At 43.5% G+C, this 19,052-nt stretch overlaps 1 protein-coding gene across 2 annotated transcripts in view; it reads left to right on the top strand.

The window, feature by feature from the left end:
* PDE4B (phosphodiesterase 4B) overlaps positions 1-19,052 on the top strand; it is a 430,432-nt gene that overhangs the window by 291,290 nt on the left and 120,090 nt on the right. For both annotated transcript variants that reach the window (XM_036257549.1, XM_036257550.1), the window contains one exon: positions 15,188-15,382. In XM_036257549.1, the coding sequence (XP_036113442.1) occupies positions 15,188-15,382 (195 nt within the window). The remainder of the gene's footprint in view (positions 1-15,187; positions 15,383-19,052) is intronic.

The raw sequence follows: 19,052 nt of genomic DNA, 5'->3' as shown, positions 1-19,052 counted from the left end.
AGAACGTTCGGCTCTGTTGTGTGGGGTCTACAGACCTTGGAGAATTACCTTTCAGGAGTGTGGGTAGGTAATGACAAAGTCTCAGGCCCTCTGCCTAAATAAACGATACTGCCATTTCTGTTCCGCTGCATTTATTCTGTGCTGGTATGGCTTGACCTGAGCATCCGCATTTTTACACCTCTTTTTTAATTTCAGCTTCATAGCAAGCCCTGAGCTTTCTCTCCATCGCTATTTTACACACGAGGAAACCAAGTCTCAGAGTTGTTAAATCCAAGGCCTTTTAGTTAGAAAATGGAAGGGCCTCTATTCAGACCCAGATCTGTCTCATTTCAAACATCTGCCTGATCCATTGCATTAAACTGTTTCTAAATAGATCTTTCCCAGGGCAACCATTCCCCACTATATACAGGACCCCTTGAGTCACTCTGCGTCTTAATGGGGCTAACAACGCAGGGAAACTTCACAGCCTCTAGGCAGTCACTCCCACGGTGAGAGTTGCTGAATTCTCCCTAATTCTTGGGCTTTGATCTAGTCTTTTGCTTACACATGGGTTTTTATTTGTGGAAATGTCAGGAAGGATATTCTAGACGGAAGGATAGTCTAGGAAGTAGGAAAAGTATAAGCAAAAGCAAGTAAATGCAGCTCCAGGAGAGTGCATAGTTCAGCTTGGTTAGAGTACAGATAAGTGATCCCAGCACATAAGTGTAGAAGGTCAAGTTCAGATCATACCATTAGAACCTTGACTACCAGCCAGAGGAATTTGAACTTTCTTCTATCTGCAGTGGTGATGTATTAGAGGTTTGGCACAGGAGAGTTGAAATACACTTTCTATTTTGTGCTGCAACTTAAAAAAAAAGTTTGAAAAGTGCCTTGGGTACCAATCAGGTATGACAGTCCTGTTGCAGGAATTAAGGGAGACTTCAGTGCTTTGTGTTCTTTTCTGTAATATTTTCTTTCCAACATAGCAATGATATTTACAGTCTGCGCATGAGAAGAACTGTTAGTCTATAAAAGACAAAAAAAAAAAAAAAAAAAAATACTTCCAAACTCAATTTTCCTAATAAGATTAAAAGTTGCTGCTGCTTATATTAGACAAGCAATGACCATAAGCATCTCTCAGTTTATGTTAAAATAGTTGCTAAATGGTAAAACCTGCATGGAAATTAGAATAAGTATTATTGCTTCCTGTCTAGAGTAGAATGGTCACACTTCACAATACAATACAAAACATATTGAAGAATATTGAAGAAGTTAAAACTGAGAAGGAAACATGCAAGAAACTCAGCTAGACTATGTAAACTGATGGTTTTTATTTGTCCAAGTAATGCCACATTATTGAGGTGGCACAGAACACAGTACATCCTTCTGTGAGTCAGAAACATGAGTCAGAAACACCATGTGAAGAGCCCTCTGTCCTTTTGACTACTGAAACTGATGTTTTGGTTAGAATGGGTAATTTATCAGTAGTTAAGATAATTGAGTATTAAGGAGGAAATCCATGTTGAAAGAATTGGTTGTGAAAAAATAAAATGAGGAAATGGGATTATGGACAGAGCTGAGAAGAAATGTGCAGGGGATGTCTATGTCTTTATCAAATAAATCAGCCCTGCAAATGACTTGTTTAACTGTTTGCGAATGAGTCAGTCAAAAGACAGGGATGTGGGAGAAGCAATTCAAAGGACGAGAATGCTTGTCAGTTGTGTTCCCTCAAATACTTGGATTTGGAGCGGTAATTGTTTCTGTTATTGAAAAGATTTATTTGTAGAGTAACAATGCCCTTTCCAAAGTAAGGAATCATGAATAGGAATTGATATCTAAAAATGAATTCACATTGGTTAAAAAGGAAAGACTCCTCTGTCCTCAAAATACTGATCCTGTATCCCTCTTTCGAAAAGATTGCTGTGCAAAAGTGATAAAGCTCATCATAATGGCATTGGGTTTTATTGGGTTTTATTCCTCATGCGAAGGCCACGCGTGAGGCAAAGGACCTCACGGTCCCCCGAGGTACTGTGATGCTGAGGCCACTCCCCACACCCAACTGGCCCCGCCTTACCTGGATTTGGAGAACAAGAAAAGGGACTGCCCGGCCTGATGAAGGGCAAGCTGTGACCTGCTCAGAGACACTTGGTTTAGATTTCAGGAAGATTTAATTTCTAAAAATAATGGCAAACAACAGTGAAGCCTGGAGACTGAGCTCTAATAGAATCGTGATACCATTTATTGTGGAAACCTTGATGTTTCTGAAACTCTTCGGATGCAAAATCAATGCTAAGTAGTTTTATAGACATTGGATGCATTTTACATAAAATTACCCCCAGAGCTGAGGACAGTGATGTACAAGAGCAATGCAGACAGTGTCTTAAATACACTGTAAGGCATAGTCTGGGTGCCTCACCGGCAGCCCCTGGCACCTGTACCACGTTTCAGACCTTTACCCATTAAACTGCCTTTGCTCTTCTTGAGATTTGCAGCTTTGCGTCGTTAGATTATGAGCCTCTTGGCATACATCATATTCTTCTGTAGTCACCATTTTAAGCACATTAGGGAGTCATTGGTGAATAGACGGTATTTTACAACATAATGAAAGCAGTGATAAAGTATAGATAAAGAAAAAGAGAGCAGCCCGATGGGCCCAGGGATTCTCTGACGTGTACTTCGGGAAGAGATTAAAGATCTAGGAAGGTAAATGAAATAAGAAGTAAACCAGGAGAAACTGATATAGTCAAAGTCAAAATAAGAGAAAGATAATTTGTATCAAATGCTCCTGACACCTTGAGAAAGATGGTGAGTGAGAATTGACCATTGGTTGGGACAAGATGCTGGGAACTGATGATATTGACAAAAAGGATCTCCTGTGAAGTGCTGCTTCCTCTCTCTCTGCTCTGTTTTAGGTCATTGTTCCATGCTTCCATTTTATTTTCGAAAGTATAGCTCTTTTGCTTCCTCTTCCTTTTCTTCTTCTTCCTCTTCTTTTCCTTCTCCTTCTACTTTTGCTTCTTGTTTTGGTGTTCTGGTAATTATTCCTAGAGGCCTCGATTAGAGCCTGCTCTGTCACCTGAAAATTTAAATTGTTTTAAATTTTTTAAATTACAGTTGACATTCAATATTTTGTTAGTTTCAGTTGTACAGCATAGTGGTTAGACATTTATACAAGTTACAAAGTGACCTTCTGAAGAGCCCCCCCAGACAAGAACCAGTATTACAAGATATGTTGAAGGGACTTCCAGAAGGAGATCCGAAACATGAATAATAAAATGTCAATAACTACATACTTATCAATAACTACTTTAAATGAAAATAGATTAAATGCTCCGATCAAGGACATAGGGTGGCTGAGTGGATAAGAAAACAAGGACTCATACACGTTTGGTGCCAACTCTTTATTTTTATATTTTAATGGTTTCTTAAGCGACTCTAGTGTAAATTTTTGCTTATCACAGTCAGCCTTCAAACAGTATTATACCACTTCACATATAGTATGAGAACCTTTCCACAATATCTTTCCATTTCTCTCTCTCTCTCTCTCTCTCTCTCTTTACCTTTGTGCTCTTGTTGTTATATGGTTTATTCTACATATGTTATAAACCTTACAGTACATTGCTATTTTTGTTTCAGTCAGTTATATTTTAAGAGACCTTAATAAGAAGTGAAAAATCTTTATTCCTTTGTGTGGGTCCACATTTCCATTTGGTATCATTTCCTTCTGCCTGAAGAATTTTCTTTAACATTTCTTGTACTTAAAGTCTGGTAATGAATTCTTTCGGCTTCCATATGTCTGGTAGAAGTCTTTTTGGTTGTTCTTTTTGTTTGTGGGTTGGTTGGTATTAGATATAAATCTTTACAGTTTGATCACTTGTGATGTGCAAAATGGAAAATGATGACACAGGAAAGGGTAAAACTACCCTAGTGGTCTAGCCTCTGAGTAGTGAAAAGGAACAGGGCTCAGAACAGGCTTGGCTACAAATGTAGTCATAAAAAGTCATGTGGTAACAAGAGAAAAGACTGAGCAGATGTCTACTGATGTGAGTTGATTGATTTGTTAATGGATCCACTCAAACCAGGTTTAAATCCAAGATCCACTATTCAATAGCCAAGTTGTCGTCAACATATCATTTAAACCTCTGAACATCAGTTTTCAAATCCATAGGATAAAGTTAACACCTTCCCCACAGTGACTAAAGCAATGAAATGAGTTAATATATACCAAACACTTAACACATGGCCTGGCACATTGTAAGTGCTGAGGACATGTAAGAAAAAAAAAAGTGTAACTTTTCTTAATTTTATTGCTTAAGTCAAGGAGAAAATATTCCGAGATTTTATTTTTCTACCTTTACTTTCTCTTATTCCCTTTCTCTCACCCGTCCTTTCTTCCTGAAAGAGCATTTCAAAACTCAAATGCCAAGCTATCTGCAGATGCAGTGTTCGAGACTGATAACATTGGAGGCCAGATGTTAACTGGCACAAACACTATTCAGTACTCTGCAGACCAGAGGCTGAGGCAGTGGTTTCCAATTTTATGATTGTTATTGGCGTTTGTAGCAAACCATACTGTACTCTTTCCACCCTGCTCCCTCCACCAAAACAAGAGATATACGGCATATTCATTCTCAAGAGATTATAAATTCGTTTTTAAAATACAAAGTTCTTGAAATATTAAGTAATGGCATTTCACAAACCTAAGACAGGGAATACATCTCCACTGAAGACCTCAACACGCACTTGAAAGGTCTCTGAAAGGTCAGTTACTGGCAGAATTTAATCTGAAAACCAGTCTCATTTTCTGAAATAAGTCTAGAGTAATAATTACAAAAAAATGCTTCAAACCTGCAACAAGTGTTTTTTTGTTGTTGTTTTTTACTTATCTCATGAAGCCATTTTATTTTTACTTTTTCATTTTTTATCCTCACCTGAGGACATTTTCTTATTAATTAATTTATTTATTTTTGTTACAGATGTTTCTCCTTTTCCCCCCACTGATTCCTCCCCTCTCGCCCTGTCCCCAGCTTTGTTGTTCATGTCCATTGTTCATGCATACATGCATATAAGTTCTGTGGTTTACCTCTCCCCCACCATCCCCCCTTCTGGGGATTGTCAGTCTGTACCACACTTCCACGTCTCTGGAACTACCCCATTCCTCAGACTGTTATGTTCATTATATTCCATAAATAAGTGAGATCATATGATAATTGTCTTTCTCTGCTTGGCTTGTTTCGCTTAGGATAATACTTTCCAGGTCCTTCCATGTCGTCTCAAAAGATAAGACATCTTTCTTTCTTATAGCTGCATAGTACTCCATTGTGTATATGTACCACAGCATTTTTATCCACTCGTTGTGTCTCTCTCATGTCAATGTTTCTCTCTCTCTCTCTTCCTCTCTCCCTCCTGCTCTATCTGAAAATAAATGCAAAAAAAAGAAGAAAAAAAAAGAGTGCAACAAGTTTTTAAATCAACTAAGCTTCCTTAACATCAGTATGAGAGCTGTCCCAATGACAGGAAGTCAATAAGTAAGCCCTTCTCCTAATGACGAAATATTTTTTTAAATAGCAATAACATGGGTCTGCTATGAATCACTGAGGTGATTGTTTGTGTTTAACGTGCTCACTTGCTCATGTATTCATTCACTAACTCATTGAACAGACATTGGTTCAGAACTAGCAATCTGCCCCAAGCAGAGTGCCAGGCACTAGTTAACACACCAGTAAACACAACAAATGGAGCTTTGAGTTATGAGAGAAGGGACAAGTTCAAAAATAATGAGCATACAAATAGATATGGTAAAAAGTTATAATAGGTATTATGAAGACAAGAGGACCTACTTAAATAACAGGTTGGGGAAGGGATTTTTTTAGTAGGTGACTTAATCCAAGCTTCAAAGAATAAGAAGGCAACCACACAAAGCATAACAGAGGGAACAAGCAAAGACCAGCGTTTATTTAGTCATTCAACAAATATTTATTCAGCACTTTCGCTGAGCCAGGAACTGTTCCAAGCAACGAACATATACCAGTGAACAAAACACACATGTGCAAAATTGCTGAAGTGGGAAAGGATTTGGCATGTTTGGGGAACAGAAAGGATACCCCTGAGGCTGAATCATACCGAGTAGAGGAAGTGTGGTAGAAGATGAAGGTGGAGAGGTAGCAGGAGCTAGGAGGGACTTTTAATCCGCAGTAAAGAGTTTCGATTTGATTCTAAGCACAATGGCATGATTTGATTTCTGTGTTAAAAGATCTCTCTAGCTGTTCTGTGGAGAAGGGTTTGGAGGAGGATGAGAAAGCTGGAGCAGGGAGATTCATAGAGTGGCTATTGCAGTTTAAGTGAGGTTTTAATGCCCTGAAACACTGGTGACAGCAGAGACGGAGGAAAGTGTAGCGTTTTGGTGTAGGATTGTCAGGACGTGTTGGCCAACTGAAAAACAAAGTGGGGTGTTGGGGAAGGAGGTGAAATCGTGGATGACTCTGGTTTGTACAACTGAGTAGATGATGGTTCCACTTCCCACAGTGAGGAAGACAGGGCCTGTAAGCGGGTGGGAATGGCAGCGGGTACTGGGGGCGTTTGGGGTTAAAGAGCACAGTAAATTCAAGTTCTCTGGTCAAGTCTCCCGATTGATTAATCCAAAAGTGAAATTCAGTATCTCGTGAGATTGACATGTCACTAGAGCATGCAAACACCCTAAATGACCATATATCTACACTATTTTAACTATAGATGTCGAGCAGAATTGCAGAACTGAATTCCAGACGGTATGTGAAAACATATTTTTTTATAAGCAAAAATGTATTGAAGCTGTTGCGCTGATTGAATAGGAACTGCTTTTCTCGGATCAATCTCATTTCCTTTGAAGGGAATTTCAATTACTTTGGGGGTTCTGTAAGCGTATTAAACATAGTTGTTAATAAATATTTTATTTAATTAATAGATTAATAGATTTTTTCATTAGCAGGACTACAAAAGTTTAGAAGTGGGAGTGTTTCAATCTTGTTTAGAAAGAATTTGATTATCCTTTATGAAAATCTTTTAGGAAAGGTGGAGAATGCAGGCTGGAAAATATTGAGCTGGTAGGATCATTTGTACACCCGAAGTACAAGAAGGGCAGCAGCCACACCAAGGAGTGGGTTCTCATTCTTGGTTCCCTCCACCACAGCTTGATAAAGTCCTCTTACAATACACATTCCCACCCATAATTATTCTCATCTGGGAAACCCCTATCTTTCCTCAGAATCCCTGTCCTAGATAAAGTTCTCTTTACTTTTAAGAGTTGTCATATTCCTCAAGAGGTTTTACGGATGGAAGTTTGACAGGGTGTGTCCTACATGTTGCTACATTCTCAGGCCTAGGACGGTGCCTTGCTTCATAGTGGGGTCTTTTTTCTTTTTTGGTTCGTGCCCCCAGCGGGAACTGAACCTGGGACTCTCTGGGCTGCGGGCCAATGCTCCAACCACTGAGCCAAACCAGCCAGGGCCTTAGTGGGTTCTTAATAAGTATTTGTTGAATGAGTGAATGATCATTAACAGTATAAAACTACATTAAACCACACTTGAGAACTAATCTTTCTCCATCTCCAAAATCTCTGTAAAATGTCTAACCTCAGAGGCACTTCAGAGATCTTCTACTCATTCACTTCAATGGAGAGAGATTAAGGGGCGGAGGGCAGGACGCAGAGTCCCTGTTTCGCTTTAGTTATTCCCCCACAGAAACTGGAAGCCAGATCTCCAGGATCCCAGAGCTTTGCAGCATCACTCTGCTACCTGTGGTTAAACCTCTCTCTGGGGAAAGCAGTTTAGGGTTATTGCCATGACTGTATTTTCAAAGCCCCCGGAAGAAAGAAAAGCGGTGGGAAGCTGCTTCTAGAATGCACATGAGCTGAACCTCGCAGTGCGCCTACTCTGTGGGAGGGAAGTCACAGACTTCGGAGCTGGGTTCTTAGGCCAAGCTGTGATATGCTGCTGTAGCTATGACCAGAGGAGGTCTGTCTACCTTCAGTTAGGACATGGGCTCTCCATCATGCTGGCTGTGATTTCACAGTTAAGTCCTTCATTAGAAATTAGGACCAGCCTGGCCAGTGTGGCTCAGTGGATTGATCCTCATCCCATGGACTGAGCAGTCCTGGTTCAATTCCTGGTCAGGGCACATGCCCTGGTTGTGGGTTCGATCCCCAGCAGGGGGTGATCAATGTTTCTCAGTCACATCAATGTTTCTATCTTTCTCTTTAAAAAAATCAATAAAAATATATTTTTTAAAAAAAAATTAAGATTGGTTGCAGCCTGAAGCCATTAATTATATAGGAGTGGTCAAAAGTTGGTTAATGATAATAAATAATACAATAATTAACAAATAAGTAATAACACATGATAAACTCCGTGTTTCACATACCCACAACCGTAACCTACCCTTGCCCACCCTGTATAAAGGTGGGTCACTGTCAGGTGGCAAAAATGCATATTTCTCTGCAGCTTTCCCATATATAGGGACCAGATAGCACACTGAGGTGATGGCCAATGTAAGTACATAAATAAATGGTTCGTTCTTTTTTTTTTTTTATTCTCACCCAAAGACATTTTTGAATTTATCCTCAGATAGAGCAGGAGGGAAAAAGGGAGGAAGAAAGAGAGAAACAGCAATGTGAGAGAGACACACCAACTGACTGCCACCCACACGACCCAACCAGGGTCGGGGACAAACTGCAACCGAGGTGCATGTCCTTAGCAGGAACCGAACCCAGGACTCTCTGGTCCACTGGCCGGCGCTCCAACCGCTGAACTAAACCGGACAGGGCTTTCTTTTTATCAAAATGATAACCAAGCATTCGAAGATGTTAGTTTCTGAGTACAATTGAGGAAAGTATTTTGCAAGAGAACTTTAAAGAAGCAGCTTTTTTCCTCATGCATACACCCAACACACACACACACACACACACACACACACTCTGCACGCAAGCATATGCCTTTTATAGACAGAAAAGTTTTCAAAAGCCTAAATCCTGGGACTGAGTTCCTTGGATACGGCGGGGAAGATGGATGAGGGCGAAGAAAGGAAACTATGGTTCTGCTCAGGAACTCCCCTCAGGCCTTCACCTGCCGGGGGTTTGAATCCAGACCGACATGGCTTTTTGTCAGATAAAAAAGAAAACTGTGGGATTATCATGTCCATTTCACCAAACTGCTCTGTGCCTTCTGGCATCGGACTCCGTTCTAGGCCCTGAGAATACAAAACTCAGTTCGGCTTGGTCCCTGTTTCAAGGTCACAGTCCAGTGGCCTGTAAGAGATCCGTGCACAGAGGAATGCGGTCCAGCTGGCAGGGTCCGGGGTCAATCGAGGGGTCTATGGGGACATGGAGGAGAGGTCACGTTTCAGATTCTTTCCAAAGAAGTTTCCCAGTTTGGAACCTCTGTTTTCTCCTCTTTGAAACGGAGCGAGGAGAATCAGCCACGGGAGTTGTGCGAGGACGACGATGGAGAAGATCCCCAGGGAGTAACATTTAAGGGAGGGAAGCAAAGTGGAGACAGCGGGGCTCTTTCTGTGACGGTGGTGAGCCCTCTGCCCACCTGAAGGTGACGCCTCTTTGCAGAGCTCGTGATGTTTTCGCTGGGGCCATTTGTCAGCATCAGCCCCAGAAAGACTGAGCTAAAGAAACATCCCCTCTGGTTCGGAAGTGAAGTATTCCTTGGATAGTTCTTCACGAGTCTTTGTTACAGAAACTGGAGTGTGCGCGAGTAATCCGGGATCAGAAAACTACCGCCCTGGGACAGTTACAGGCAGTTCTGCAACCACCTGGCTTAGCTTGAATTCTTGGAAGTAGAGCTTTCCTAGTTTAATAAAAGGTTTCATGTACACCTTGTGGTTCTGTTCTTTATCCCGGGTTTTTCCTCCAGGCTTATGAACAAGGCTTCAGTCATATTTCTCCCTCGGAGACTGGCAAGCCGCCCGCCCGCTCGCGGGGCTGGAGGCGCAGCGGAGCGAGGGAGCGGTGGCGTCTTCCGCCCCCTGCTGGCTGCGTCCCTGCACGGCTCGGCCGGGCTTGGCCCGCATTCCCAGGGCCTGGACTCGGCAGAGAGTGTGGGGCAGAGACTGCTCCTGCTCGGAGCAGAGAGAAAGAGAGACATGGCCAACAGAAGTTGACACAGAAGGGCTTTTCCCATCGTGGGGGTTTGTGTAAAAATGTCATCGTCTCAAATAGCAGAGCCAGCGAGTTTTCTGTGCGCGTCTGTTTTGTGTGGGGAGAACACAGCAGTGTGTTTCATTTCGTTTTTCAGATTCTTTTCTCACAAGGCTTATCAAATAAGTTAACGCCACATCTCTGTAGACTCGTTTGAAGGGAAGAGCGGAAACTCGTGCCGGTGGGAATTGAGACCAGGGTGAGGAGACAGGAGGAGAGGAGAGAGGAAAACCCTTTCCCAGCAAATTGCAGAATTTTTAGTTGGTTCCCCAGCATTCTCCGAAGACTATTTACAAGGCTCTGATCCAGATGCCTGGGGTAGAGTGAGTGACATTGGGTCCCTTCTCCCTTGGAGATAGGAATCCACTGGGGAGCAGTGGAATCGCCTAACCAGACACCGTGGGGAAGGACTGTGGGGGAACACGGAGGAGGAGCCTGTACCTAAATAGAACGGGCTGCAGCGTGGGGAAAACTCACTGGAGGAGGTGACGGGAGCCGAATTTTGAAGACAGTGGCATATGGGAGACAGTGGGGAGAAGGGCACTCCGGTTGTGGGGCGTACCACTTCTATGCACAGCATCGCCCACCATCGCTGCCTCCAAGGAGCTGAAAACTGGATACAAAGCAGGAGAGAGTCGTTCAAATATTAGGTCTTCGACAGCAAGCGATTGGTCGGTCCAGGGCCATCAGCCTTTGCAGGGAGGAGCGGGCAGAACCACGTGGGAGGGCAGCCCACGGAATCCTGGAGGTCAGAGAGCAGGCTGGGACCGGGCGAGGGGGTGGTGTCACCGGTCCTAGGAAAAGGTCACTTTCAGTCCTGTTTCAGCCCATATGTTGGGTATGGACCACCCCTTTCTTTTTGTTGTTGTTGTTGTTGTTTTTTTAATCCTCATCCGAGGACATTTTTCCATTTTTTGTACAGACAGAGTGGGAGGGAGAGAGAGGAAGAGAGAGAGAGGGAAACATCGATGTGAAAGGGACACATCGAGTGGCTGCCACCCGCACGACCAACCAGGGCCGGGGACAAACTGCAACCGAGGTACATGCCCTTAGCTGGAACCGAACCCGGGCCTCTCCGGACCGCAGGCGGACGCTCTAACCGCTGAGCCAAACCGGCCAGGGCTGGACCACCCCTTTCTGGCAGCTACATTCAAATGTTCCAAAACTCATGAATGACCTCCTCTCATAATCTATCTGAAATTCTGAGTGACCTCTTCTAAAGATCAAAATATTTAAGTAGCTATAAGTTCAAGGATATCCACTGCAATGTTATTTAAAATCATAAATATAATGGGCAACAGGAGGGGAAAATATGCTCTAGCAAGTATGGTTGATCTTCTGGGTGAACCAGTAAGTAGCCCACAGAAAATGACCATCTTGGGAACTGCACCACACATGCAAAGTACTTGCAAAAAAACTCCAAGATCCAAACCTGCAGGGAAAATATTCAGAAGGAAAAATACTACACTGCTCCTAAAGGTGGCCACTTTCTCTATTGTCTATATTTTCTAACATCCTTATATCACTTTTATAATACTTTTAATATAAAGAAACCTAAAGGTGAAATGTGTGTCCTGATTAAGACAGAGGCAAAAAATTACCCTAAATAAATAATGACCCCATTTATGTGTTTGTTTCTGATATTGCAGATTCCATTTTCTCTGAAATTGTATTTCGTTTTGTGTGGCATATTCATCTTGCTTAAATCTGTCCTCAGTCTCCCCCTTGCCCACACCCCCCCTCCCGCCCTGGATCTGTGGGATGCATTGTGATGTCTGCTCGCTAATTTTGCTGTGACTGGGGCTGGTGTCTGGTTGGTGATTCATGTTTGTTCCTAAGCTGTACATCTGTGTTGGTTGCTCTGAAACAGTGCCCCAGGGGATATGAAAGGCCATTTGTCTCACTGAGACTGCTTCTTTGGACCAGAGAATTCTTCCCTGGCTTCTTCTGCATTCCAGCCAGCTCCTCTCCGAGTTCAGGCAGGGTAAAGAAAAAAAGGAATAAAAGTATGTGTGTGGGGTGGTGGGGGAGCATCATGGAGAGAATTTCGGTATCTGGATCTCGTCCTTGCTTACCTACCAGGACCAAACTTTCCTGAACCTGACCCTGGGGACAGATGGCCTGGTGGATTTATTTTCTGCCCACTAGGAATGCCACTGGCAGAAAAGAAGGCAGAGGGAGCCCTGGTGGAAACCCTCAATGGAAAAAAGTTCTGAGAGTGTGGTAGGCATACCCACTTGGCACCCCTTCTAAGATTTGAGCACAGATACACACAGCAGAGATATTCATAATATTTAATGACTGGTACCACCTGGACACTGACCAATGTAATGGGCACAGGCTGAAAGTAACAGTAGTGCTGAAGGTCGAGTCCTCCGGCTGTTCCAGACACCAACCCTTTCATTACTAGATCACCTGAAGGTCAGCAGGTTCTCGCGGGCCTGGGGCAGTGGCTGGCCACCAACTGGTACAGAATTATCTCGATGTTTTAATATCCATTAAGGCCAATAAACAACAACATCAATACACGTGAAGTTTCTAAGCTCATGCCCACTCATCCTCACCTATGAAGAATCCACCCTTTTTGTCCTCAAGATGAGTTCAAAGCCAGCATCAGGACCTACTGGTTCTACGGGATCCGGGAGGCACAAAGGAGCCCTTATCCACAAAGGAGCTCTTTATTTTGCTCAACATCTAGTGTGGATCTTGCCCAAGGAAAGTTCGCAAGTCAGCTGTCATTACATTTTCACTTGGGTTACAACATAGCCCTACCTCCAGGCAGGCTGGCAAGCAGACTGGTATGTGTGAGCGGCTGCCCACCTGCCTGCTTGCCTGCAGTCTGTGAAAGGCAGCCCCGTCCAGCCCCTGAGCCTGCTGTGAAAACCCATCGGCAGTGCCTTGAAAGCCCAAACGCATATTGGATTGTTGGGGCTCTTCCTTGTCCTTTGAACTGGAGTCTCCCTTGCTGCTCCTTATCAGACACCTGGAGCTTGTGGGTTGGCCAAAAAGCCCCTTCTCAGAATGATCTCTGGGGAAGCAGGACAGTCCTGCATTCTTCATTTCTTCTTTCGATGAAAAGGTTTCTTGTTTCAATGAAACCCACAGCTTCAGGGTAATTTGCTGCCTCCCCTGTCTTCATTCAAGATAGCAGCCAGGATTGCTCATAGTCTGACTGACTCTACATGCCAAACACAAATATGTTTAAATCCAGGGACTGAAGGGAAATTGCACTCTATTACCCAAGGAACCTTTCTGGAACTCTGTCACCAGGGTGGAGAAATGAGTTGGAAGACTCGGGTGTTCCAATTCTCTTTCTACAAGTAAGTGACTATGCTGTGACTTTGAGCAAGGAATTTAAAATCTCCCTAAGTCTCATTTTCCTCAAGTGTACAATGGGATCTACACTTACAGGGCTGTGATGAGGGGTAAGTGGAATAATCAGAAAGCAATTTTCAGACTAAAGCAATCCACCCCGAAAGAGCAGGTTGTAAGAACTAGTGAGAGAAAAGAACCGTGCATGTAAAGATGAATGATGGCAGCTGGATGAGAATACAGGACGCCCACTGTTGTGGTCTGACTTGGCAAAGAGAGCGTCCCCAGCCCCATACTTTCTCCAACACCTCGCTCTGCCGAGCTTTACCGGGGAGCACTGAGTGGTTTGGAGAAATGCTGGGCCAGAGGGTTACCGTCACTTTGAGGCTCAAGGGGGTTGGCCACACAAAGAAAGTGTAAAGGGATTGATATAGGGTGTGGGGAGGACACACAGTGCCTCAAGTCATACCAGGATGGGGAAACCAGAGACAGATTCTCTACTGCTCCCCCATGTTTATTGACCAGGGCTTGTTCAAACAATTCTGGGCCTGAGGGTACCTTTCCTGAGGGTGGGAGCCGGACCAGACATCTTAATGGCACTCCCCTGCCAGACCAAGTGGCAGCATCCTCCTTCAGAAATGAAACTGCAGCCCTGAAGGGTCATTGGGCACCAGATTCAGTCATTGTCTACAGTTTAACTCGCATATGAATATTAAATCTCAGGTAGGACCTCCCACCTAATCAGCCAGTGGATGATCTGAGGAGAGCACTTTGTTCCTGACACATTCAGAACTCTGCATATTGTGTCTTTAATGACTGTGAGAGTTACTCATGGCAGGAAGACGGTCTCCCAGCCAGGAAGATTCATTCAAGCGAGAGAGTTCCGTGTCTGACACTTAGAGCTGTTAGTGCTGCCTCTGGGGTTGCTTATCGCCACCAAGTTATTTTATGGATGCCTCTCATGTTGAATTTGTCAAAGCTGCTCTGCATGGGGCTTTGCTCCAGGGTTCAAACCCTGGCTCTGTGCTCTGCTAACGACTGAACTTCTGCGGGACTGTTTCCTGTATACAAAATGAGAGTAGCAATGACTGCAACTTCGAGCTGCTTGGAGGGTTAAAACTTAATACAGTGTGCCCTGGCCGGTTTGGCTCAGCAGATAGAGCGTCAGCCTGCGGTCCAGAGAGACCCGGGTTCGGTTCCCGCTAAGGGCACGTACCTCGGTTGCAGTTTGTCCCCGATGTGTCCTTTTCACGTCGATATTTCTCTCTCTCTCTCTCCCTCCCACTCTCTCTGAACAAAAAATAGGAAAATGTACTCAGGTGAGGATAAAAAATAAATTAAAAAACTTAATACAGCCCTGGCCGTTTTGGCTCAGCGGTTAGAGTGTCGGCCTGAGGTCCGGAGAGACCCGGGTTCGGTTCCCGCTAAGGGCACGTACTTCGGTTGCAGTTTGTCCCCGGCCCTGGGTGGTCGTGCAGGTGGCAGCCACTCAGTGTGTCCCTTCACGTCGATGTTTCTCTCTCTCTCTCCCTTCCACTCTATCTGTACAAAAAATGGAAAAATATCCTCGGGTGAGGATAAAAAAAAAAAAAAAACTTAATACAGTGTGAAAAGTTTATGTACCGTGCCTGGCGCATATTGATTAGCTTTGTATGTGTGTGACATGTCCTCCTCCTTGCTTCTCGCGTGACCAGAGTTTTCTGCTTTCTCTTTAAGCTTTGATGTGGAAAATGGCCCTTCCCCAGGTCGGAGCCCCCTGGACCCTCAGGCCAGCTCTTCCTCTGGGTTGGTCCTTCACGCCACCTTTCCTGGGCACAGCCAGCGCAGAGAGTCCTTTCTCTACAGATCAGACAGCGACTATGACCTGTCACCAAAGGCGATGTCGAGAAACTCTTCACTTCCGAGCGAGCAGTGAGTACCAGCCCTGTCTGGCTCCCAGCCTCACACTGACCTCCTCTTTAGCCCTGTCTCAGCAGCGGCGACAGCACAATGCTGCCCCCGTAGCCCGCAGGAGGGGGAGGGAGAAAAATGAACCTGAGAGAGGTGACAGTGATGCCCATCTTAAGGACATCCAGAGCTAGGGTCTCCGAGGGGATGACAGACCTCAGGCTCAGTGTTCAGTTTACATCTGGTGTTGATACTTCGTGTGTGTGTATCATTCAGCTTTGTTTCCTGAGCTGCTGAATCGTCGACGGCACGAGAACCTTAACACTCTTTGCAAATCGCACTTACATGTTCCACATCATGTGCAGCGTGAGGCTACAGTCGGGAAGAAAAAGGGTTGTTGGTGACATGTTTGCTCTCTCGGTGGCCTTTGCTGGGTGACATTTGATCGTCTGTCACCCAACCACATGTCCTTTCTCTGGAAGGCTAACACAATGCCCGCTTGTTGCCTGGTTCCTTGGTGAGACAGGACACACTCCATCGCCGTATTAAGCGCAGCTGATGTTTCTGTTTTGCTGCTATTAATTGTAAATCTCTAATTTTTATTGAAAGAACAATGGTGGGATTGTGTTACTATTTATTAAATTTGTGAAACCAAATAAAATTGGATGCTGAAATACACGCCTTAAAAGGTTTCTGGGCACACGTACAATTGTGTTCAACATTGTATGTTATAAAAATATTCGTAGCTCCCTCGGGCTCCAGCCTGGAAAATTCCACTGGGTCTCTCTCCCTCTGTTGGAAATGAAGCCAGAAAGGGTCACTCTTATGAGAGGGGCAGGGGCATTTGAAAGCTACCAGTAAGAAAATACTCCTCAGGGCATTTCCGCCAGCCAATTTTTGTAGAAACACCCCTGCCCTAAAATAATAATCGGGTCGGCCAAAATTCATTGATTCATTCATTTAGCAAATACTTATGGAACCTCTCCTATGTGACAGGCAGTATACCATGCTTTGAATAAAATGTTAGCAAACAATGGGAAAAATCACAGATGGGTTAAAAAACAAAAACAAATAACACATATTCTCCAAAAGGTCACCTGCTCTCAGAGAGGTTAACCTTAAATAGGAAAGTTAAGAGGAACACCCAGAGCTTACCCAGGGGCCAGCTGCATTTACAGATGTTACCTCTTCTGTCTTCACAACCAGTCTGCCAGGTGGTCACCATTATTATCTCCACTGTATAGACGAGGAGACTGAGACTCTAAGAGACTGAGACACCTACACCGATCCCATGACTACATGCCATGCTAAGTCGCAGGAGGTAGCTAAGGCTGACCATATTCAAAACGACCGGCCTCTATCCACCCATGTTCTTCAAACTGCAAGGTAGAGTCTGCCAGTTGGAAAACAGGTGCATGCACAGTTGAGGTACCTGAGGCTAGAGGAGAGGTAACCACTTCGCGGTAGGTCATGTAGAACCAAGGAAGTTTCTGACCAAAGGAGGGGCTTTGGCAGTGAGTGTACCTGGGGTGCACTCCTCCACTGAGAGGGTGCCGTCCTAGACTCCCTGTCGGCGAGCACAGGAAGTGCTGAGCTGAAAGCAGTTAGACCTTCACTCACAGGGCATCTCGCAGAGGAAGATGAGCTTTGGAAGGCAGGTCGCAGGTCCCCAGACACATGCCATGAACGGGGCTGGGTTTCACTCCAGGGGCTCCTCAGAAGGTTCTAACCAAGTTTCAGATTAAACTCTGGTAATTCCTTACTTAGAATCAAAAGGTTATAGAAATTTTGAACTTGAAGAGACCTTCGTGATCACAGTGCCACTCAGTCCATAGCTGTAGAAACAGAAATCTAAGTCTGAACGGTTGCATTCAGGGTCCCTAATACTAGTGCTTTACTCTGCAATTTTACCAGCCAGCAAAAAATTTCCCTAACTTTAGAACCAACGCAGTATTGCCAACTTTCAATTTAGGCAAGTAAGTATTTTATATGTTATCTAATATCATTCTCAATTTCTTAAATAAAAGGAACTTTTTAAAATTAAAAATAAAATGTAGGAAGGCACACTTTCATAATGAGCAACAGACCTTCTCAAAAAAAAAATGCGGTTGACAACATAATATCACCCTATCAAAGAAACTAATAATACAATGCATTAAAATCTTTGAGTGAATAAAAATAGCACAACATTTGTTTTGCAAATATTTCAACATTGTAATAAAACTTTTATATATTTGCCAGTTTAGGAATTTATATTTCTCAACAAAACAAGAAGTGGAGCTTGAATAATATCCAGATTCTTCTGGTATTTCATTTTATCAGGACCATGTTGGAAAATCCAGGATCCCACGGGTATCCTGAGCTAAACTGAAGTAATGCTCTCGAAGCTATTTTACCCAATTATTGCTCTTCGGGGTGGATTGAAAGGGAGGAACAGCAGCCCCCAGACCTCTCACTGTTCCTCCTGCCTTCTACCCATAAAGCCAAGGAAGAGAATGATGATGGTGGGTCCAGATTCTTGATGCGAAAACCATTGTGTCAAGGCTGCAAGACAGTCCCTGCTCAGGAGCTCCTCGTATCTGCCCAAAGCAGTCAGGAATTTATATAAGGTGGAAAACTTTGCATCACTTTTGCATTAAATCCTAGTAGCAGAAACACTAGCTTTTTAAAATTTCTCATCTGCTCTCTTTCAGAAGAGTAAGAGAAAATATGGGTGGAGAGAGTGAGTTAAAAAGATATTAAGAGTAAAAAATGCAAATAAAAAATTAAAAGTGGCTTTAACTTTTGGCAACAAGAGAGAGATTGAAATAGGCTTTCTAGTAAAGCAAACAAGATCCGTATTGGCTCCCAAAAGGAAATGTCAGATGCTTTCCTAGATGTGGCAATAATTTGTCAGTTTCTGTTCCGTTCCTGCATTGCAGTCATCTCTAACGTAATGCCTTTGTAAACCAAGCTACGAATTTCCCAATGGGAACAGGAAGTACTGGGAACTAGTTAGGCCACTAATATCACCAAAAACTGTGGCAGGAACTACCCTGGGCAGGATCCAGTTTTGATTACCCACCTGCAAAGCCACAGGGAAGAAAGATCCATGTTCCCTTCATGTGGTCATCCCATTTGCAAAGCCTTATATAGACAAGGAACTTTTTCAAGTCATCATTTAATGTGAGTACCAAATTGTCTCCAGAGTGAGCAGTCCAGGGAGACCTAACAACCATAGGAAAAGCAGAAATGACAGCCTACTTAAATTTAAGACCTGTTGATTGATGGACTACCAAAAAGTACAATGTGGTGTCTCAGACTTAAGTTAGACATACTTCTGTCCCACATGGCTTTAAGACATTGCATCTTTTTTATAGACTCTAAATTATCTGTAAATAAAAGTGCACGTTTATTGAGCATTTACACATTTTAACTCATTTCATCCCTATAACCCAAATACAGTTGGTACTATCATTTTCTTGTCTTAAAGAGGAGAACATTGGAGCACAGAAAGATTAAGTAACCTGCCCAATAAATGGGGGACCAAAGCTATAATTAAAGGAGTCTAGGCAATTAAACTATAGGGTGTCCAAGACATAAACAGACAGTAAATGAGGATGACAAAAAAAAAATAATGATTATTAACCTCTGACTACTTTCCAGATGGCATGAGGATCATATTCATTTTTTTCTTTTAAATAAAAACTTCCTT

The sequence above is a fragment of the Molossus molossus genome, unplaced genomic scaffold (assembly GCF_014108415.1).
Source record: "Molossus molossus isolate mMolMol1 unplaced genomic scaffold, mMolMol1.p scaffold_m16_p_12, whole genome shotgun sequence".
NCBI classification, from domain to species: Eukaryota; Metazoa; Chordata; class Mammalia; order Chiroptera; family Molossidae; genus Molossus; species Molossus molossus.
Note: the sequence above shows the minus strand (reverse complement) of the source record. Positions and strands in the feature narration are given on the sequence as shown.